The sequence below is a fragment of the Hevea brasiliensis genome, chromosome 7 (genome assembly GCF_030052815.1).
Source record: "Hevea brasiliensis isolate MT/VB/25A 57/8 chromosome 7, ASM3005281v1, whole genome shotgun sequence".
Classification (NCBI taxonomy): domain Eukaryota; kingdom Viridiplantae; phylum Streptophyta; class Magnoliopsida; order Malpighiales; family Euphorbiaceae; genus Hevea; species Hevea brasiliensis.
In genome coordinates, this window is record NC_079499.1 from 65602508 (window position 1) to 65609366 (window position 6859).

The window sequence follows — 6859 nt, forward strand, 5'->3', positions numbered from 1 at the left end:
CTCGGCTACACTGTAGACGGGTGAGGAGTGTTACAAAATATGAGCGCAATAAAAAAAATACGAATTATATAAACTTCACTACCAATGAGCTTTAATTTAATGGTATTAATATCGTCTTCAAAATTGTGTAGTCTTGAGTTTAAATCCCAATAAAAAAAAATTATACCTATATATATGTGTGTGTGTAAAGCTAGTTTTAGACCTGGCCAAGGGCCAGTCTCGAGTTGGAACCAATGGTTCCTTGCATTTGGTTAGGTTAAACTAGAACCAACCCTTTTATAGACGGTTCAAGCTGATTCTGGTTCGATTTGAATGTGATTCTAGTTTCAGTTTTTGACGATTGAGGTTTTGATTGGGTCCCAATTTTGTCTGGTTCATAAAATTATTTTTGTATCAATATTAATAGAAACTTACAAAAAGTGAAACAAATTGAATGTACATAAATAAAACTATAATTTTATAAATTTAATTAAAAATGAGATCTAATATTTCACATTTATAATTAATATCTTACAAAAAGTTGAAAAAAACTATAAATTTAATTTATACTCATATAATAATTGGTGAAAGACAATTTAATTAAGTATTGAACATAAAAGGAAGACTTAAATTTAATTTAATTTGTATAAGTTAAAGAGGGAAAATTAAAAAAAAAAAACGTATTTGTTCTGTTAATTTTGAATGATCCCGAATGCCTCTGTGCTTGTGAATTCATTATCTGTGATCTCTATAACTTGATAGTGTTGACGATTATCAGTTCTTGCTCAATCGTTTAAACAAGTTTGTGTCTTTAACAATTCGAGAACAATACTAGAACATTTTTCATCTAGTATTTCACCTCCTGCATTGAATGCTTGTTCCATTGCTACAGTTGAAACTGGAATCGCCAATAATTTTTTGTTTTCATAATTTTGATAAAACTGAAAATTTTGATTCATACCGTTGATACACTTGTATTATATAGATATTTTTAAGCACAATTGTACAATATTTCATGGTATTTAGATAGATGATTGCATACATATTTGTTAGTTTCATTAGTTTTTATTAATTCCATTAATCTTCATTAAAATATATGTTTTCTGCTCTTTTTTATGTATTCTGAAGGAAATCCAAGGCATAGGAGTAAAGAAGGAAGCTCGAGAGGACTTAAAAGCAAGGTAAGCTACTGATACACCTTACACGGGTCGTGTAATCACAGCCAAAGACCTGTGTAACCTTTTGCCTAGCAATAATTGAAGGAGTCCCAGAAAAACCTCAGTACACAGGCCATGTAATCTGACTCGTGTAACCATCCATTGTCTCGTGTAACTCTCTATCATCAAGGCTTGAAGTAGTAAAAGGAATCTACACAGTGTATGGGCTGTGTAATTTGACCCGTGTAAACATCAAAAGCCCATGTAATATTCTATCTTCCATGCAAAGAGACTAAAATAGCTCCAGCAACTTATAAGGCCTAGGCCGTGTAGTGACACATGGGCAGTGTACTATGTTTTAGCTAATTTCCACATCTGACTCCAACTCCTATTTTGGCATACCAATTGGACTCCTATTGCCCTTGGGACTCTAAAATCTTAGCCCTAAGACATCTAATATAAATAGCAGTCAGCAGAAAGCATAAAGGGGGGGAATTTAGAAGAGAAACACCTATCTTTCAAAGAGAAAAAGGAAGAGCTTTGAGAGAAGACTTCCGAAAAACCCTAGCCGTCTTGAAGAGGGATTGCATCAGAGCCAAGGGACAGATCTCTCAGTCAAAGTTCCTCAAGTTCACAGCTGCAGAATCTTTTCTTGATTCTTTTATTTTAATTCTTCAGACTGTTTTTATGTTTTTTTTTTATTTTTTATTTTTTATTTTTTTTTTATTTTCATCATATTATGTTTGTCAAACTCACCATGAGTGAGTAGTTCCTTTAATTCTGGAATTTGGAAAGTAGCATTCTTGACTTTTGTTATGGATATATATTGAGTTTTATTTAATGGAATTGAGTTTTATTCTTTGATTCAATCTCTTGTGTTCTTAATGCATGCTATGTGTTGGTACCCATTTAGGGCCTGTTTGGCATTGCTATTGAAACTACTATTGAAAAAATCACTTTTTTAAATATACTAGTTAAAGAGTGTTAAAAAATAATTAAAAATTAAATTTGATCAGTTTTAGTCATAAGAATACTAAAATAACAAAATAACTTTTTTCAAACTGCTTTTCTCAACAGCATCTAAAATAATGCTTTTATTCAGAAAAGCAGTTTAAGGCTATGAAACTCAATGCCAAACAGGGCATTAGTTATAATATAAGATATTAATTGAATAACTGAAAGGTGAAGATTAATATTGGAAATTCAAAATTTTGAACCTAGGAAATCTGACCTAGAGATAAGCTGATGACCTTTGTAGAGTTTCATAATTACTCATAGATCTTAAAGGATTTTGATAAGGACTAATCACCACGAAAGTAGGGTTTACGCCTAATTGAAATACACCTTAGATACTTTGAGAAAGAATACCTTAAGAAAGGATCTAGGATATTTTAGGATTAATTTCCATCAACGTAACAACACTCAATCCATTGATAAAGCAAGGTTAAAATCATAATAGGGTTAAGATGTGAAATCTAAAATTCTAAAATTTTTCACCCAATTAGAATTCTCTTTAAGTTCTTAGATTTATTTTCTTTGGTTTTTTAGAGTTATTCAGCTATAGATTAAAATTTACTCCCTTATAATCTTTGAAAGTTTAGACAGTCAAAATTATTGTGTAGTTTGGTACTTATGCCTATAATTCATCGTGGGAATGATATTCTACTCATCACTTTATTACTTGTTAGCGATTCATTCACTTGCGGTGGTTGTAAAACCAGCAAATAAGTTTTTGGTGCTGTTGCTAGGGAATTTAGTAATATTAAATGATAGGCAATTTAGCTAATTTAAATATTTATTTTTTTTGTTATTTTAGATTTACCTATTCCTATCTTACTATTTTTCTAGTGCAGAATTCGATTTATGATCAAGACAACTAAACCGGAAGAAGAATTGCTAGAATTGGATCCTGAAATAGACAAGACTCTAAGAACCATCAGGAGAGAAAGGAGAAACCAAGAGCCAGAACCTGAACCTGAATTCCTTGAAGTTCCAGTCATGGCCAATAATAGCAATAATAGACTAAGATCCCTGAGAGACTATGGAGCCCCTAATATCCAAGGATTCTAATCCAATATTACCAAGCCCACAATCGAGGCCAACAATTTTAAACTCAAACTAGCATGGCTCCAAATGATCCAACAAACCCAGTTTGGATGCTCACTTATGGAAGATCCACATTATCACCTACAGTGCTTTCATGCTCTGTGTGAAACTATTAAAATGAATGGGGTTTCTGATCAAGCTATTTGACTCTGAGCATTCCCATTCTCACTAAGAGATAAGGCAAGGAAGTGGTTACTCTCTCAATTAGCTAGTACATTCACCACATGGGAAGGCCTTTCACAAGCCTTCCTAGCCAAGTACTTCCTAGCTACAAAAACTGCAAAATTGAGGCTAGAACTGAACACCTTCAGACAAAAGGAAGGAGAGTCACTCTATGATGCATGGGAGAGATACAAAGACTTTCAAAGGAAATGTCTGCACCATGGCATAGAAGATTGGCTCCTTGTCCAAAATTTCTATACTGGTTTATTACTATTCATAAGGAATTTAGTTGATTCGGTAGCTGGAGGAGACCTAATGGAGAAAATAGTTGCTAAAGCTTTAGAACTGCTGAAATGGGTTGCATATCATAATTTGAGTGGTCAAATGAGAGGGGAGATATAAGGAGAATAGCAAGGGTCCTAGAATTGCATGCCTTCTGCATGATTAACGCTCAGTTTGACCAGCTCACAAAAAAACTTGATAGAATGCAGGCCAATGTAATAGGGGCAAGTAATCAATACTGTAACAGCTGTGGAGGAGGTTAAGTAACTTCAGAATACAGTTTTTATAGTGAGCCTTTCGTAGAGTAGCTGAACTACATGAACAATGGAGGGAACTTCAACAAAAAATAGGCCAATAACCCTTATTCTAATACTTATAACCCTGGATAGAGGAACCACCCAAATTTCTCATGGTCAAACTCGTAGAATTTGCAAAATCAGCCCATAAACAAATAATAAGGGTATAGGCCACCACCACCATGTTTTCAAAATAGAGGATAGAATTTAATGCAGCAACCACCACCACTACCTCCTTAATCTCAATAGCCAAAATCAATGTTGACTATGGAATCCATGATAAAGAGCTTTTTAGCATCACAACAATAGCAGAATGAGATGATCAAACAATTAGCTTCCAGAGTGGAATAACTAGCTTCCAGAATGGATTAATTAGCCACCCATAATAAAATGCTTGAAAATTAGATTGCCCAGTAAGCTAGTCCTTCAAGCAAACAGATCAAAAAATTACCTAGTCAAGCAGAGATGAACCCCAAAGAGCACTGCAAAGCAGTTACATTGAGGAGTAAGAGAATATTACAGGAACAAAAACTAGAAAAAGAAGTAAAAATAGAAGGGAGAAACCTCTGAAAATTCTTAAACCCAAGAAGAAGAGGAAGAGAAGCAAGTTAAAGAAGTTAAGGAAGAAGAGGAAAGGAAGAAAAAGAAATTGCCAGAACCCTACCAAGCCCCTCTACCTTTTTCTCAAAGATTCCAGAAAGTCAAATTGGATAAGCAGTTTGGAAATTTTTTAAAAGTTTTATAGAAACTTTACATCAACATTCCTTTTATAAAAGCATTATCCCAAATGCCATCCTATACAAAATTTCTGAAGGAAATTCTTTCTGAGAAAAGAAGGCTGAAAGACTATGAGACAGTTATTCTAATAGAGAAATGTAGTGCCATCTTGCAAAACAAGCTGCCTCTAAAGTTGAAAGATCCTAGAAGCTTCTTTATACCGTGCCCATTTGGTAACATGAACATAGACAAAGCCCTCTATGATCTCAGCGCCAATGTGAGCCTAATGCGCTTATCTATATGCCAAAAGCTGAATGTTAAAGAACTGAGGCCAACTACTATCTCATTACAATTAGTAGACTGGTCTATCAAATATCCAATTGGCATCTTAGAGAACATCCCTATCAAGGTAGGCAAATTTTTTATTCCCGTAGATTTCATTGTCCTGGAAATAGAAGAAGATGTCCAAATCCCCAAAATATTGGGAAGACCTTTCTTGGCAACCATTGGAGCAATTATAGATGTAAAAAATGGGTGCTTAACTCTCAAAGTAGGAGATGAAGAAGTGGAATTCAACCTATTTCAAGCAATAAAGCACAAGTCTGAATCTGATGAATGTTTAAGGGTTAACATTATAGACAAGCTAGTTGAGAAAGAATTTTAAAAGAGATATCTCAAAGACCCTTTTGAAGCTTGCATATTGCATGGCCACACAATGGAGAATGAAAACAAGGAAATTACAGCATACATGCAATTTTTTAAAGCTAACCCACCTCTACCCTTGGCCCAAGCACTTCTAGTAGAAAAGCTACAAGAAGAGCAGCCCAAAAACAAGCCACAAGAAGAAACAAAATAGGTAGAATTGAAACCTCTTCCCTCTACACTAAGGTATGCATTCTTGGACCTTAATTCTAAACATCCTGTTATTTTAAATGCTAGCTTGAATACTATAGAAAAGGAAAAGCTCTTAGGGAAGCTTAGGACCCATAGTAAGTCTATAGGGTACACTATAAAAGATCTTAAGGGAATTAACCCTTCCATTTGTATGCATAGAATACCTATAGAAGAAAACAGTAGACCTACCATTGAACACCAAAGGAGACTGAACCCTAACATGAAAAGGTAGTAAAAAAAGAAATTTTAAAACTATTAGATACAGGTATTATATACCCAATATCTGACAATAAATGGATCAGTCCAGTGCATGTAGTGCCTAAGAAGGGTGGGACAACTGTGGTAAAAAATGATAATAATGAGCTGATACCTACTAGGGTAGTTACTGGATGGCGAATGTGCATTGACTATAGAAAATTAAATAGGGCCACTAGGAAGGATCATTTTCCTCTTTCATTCATAGACCAAATGTTAGAAAGGCTGGCCAAACATTCTTATTTTTGTTATCTAGATGGGTATTTTGGGTTTTTCCAAATTCCCATTCACCTTGAGGACCAAGAAAAGACCACATTCACTTGCCCTTATGAAACTTTTACATATAGGAGAATGCCTTTTGGTCTTTGTAATGCCCCCGTGACTTTTCAAAGATGTATAATGGCTATTTTTTCTGATTACATTGAGAATATAATGGAGGTTTTTATGAACAATTTTTCTGTTTATGGAGCTAACTTTGATGAATGTTTAATTAATTTTTCTAAAGTGTTACAAGGATGTGAGGAATCAAATCTGGTTCTAAATTAGGAAAAATACCACTTAATGATAAGAGAAAGCATAATCCTTAGGCATTTGGTTTCAGAAAGAGGAATTGAAGTAGATAAGGCAAAATTTGAGATCATTGAAAAAATGCCACCACCTTCATCAATCAAGGAAGTGCAAAGCTTTTTGGGACATGCGGACTTCTACAGAAGATTCATCAAAGATTTCTCCAAAATAGCAAAGCCGTTAACTAATATGCTGAGTTAATATGTTCCTTTTGACTTTGATAAAAGTTGCCTTGCTGCATTTTGCAAGATAAAATAAGCACTAATTTCAACACCAATTATGCAACTACCAGATTAGGAACTGCCATTTGAAATAATGTGCGATGCAAGTGATTATGTAGTAGGGGCAATGCTTAGACAAAGAAAAGAAAAGAAAGTTCATTCCATCTACTATGCCAACAAAACACTTGATGATGCACAAGTCAACTATGCAACCACAAAAAAA

General features: G+C 34.1%; 1 protein-coding gene and 1 pseudogene across 1 annotated transcript; one reads left to right on the forward strand and one right to left on the reverse strand.

Moving 5' to 3' along the window:
* Positions 1–3530: 3530 nt before the first annotated feature.
* LOC131181896 (small nucleolar RNA R71) lies at positions 3531–3631 on the reverse strand (annotated as a pseudogene).
* A 1138-nt stretch (positions 3632–4769) lies between these two features.
* On the forward strand, positions 4770–5363 carry LOC110655957 (uncharacterized). The gene has a single exon (XM_021812463.2). The coding sequence runs from the start codon at positions 4770–4772 to the stop codon at positions 5361–5363; it is 594 nt and encodes a 197-aa protein (XP_021668155.2).
* The last annotated feature ends 1496 nt before the right edge of the window (positions 5364–6859 follow it).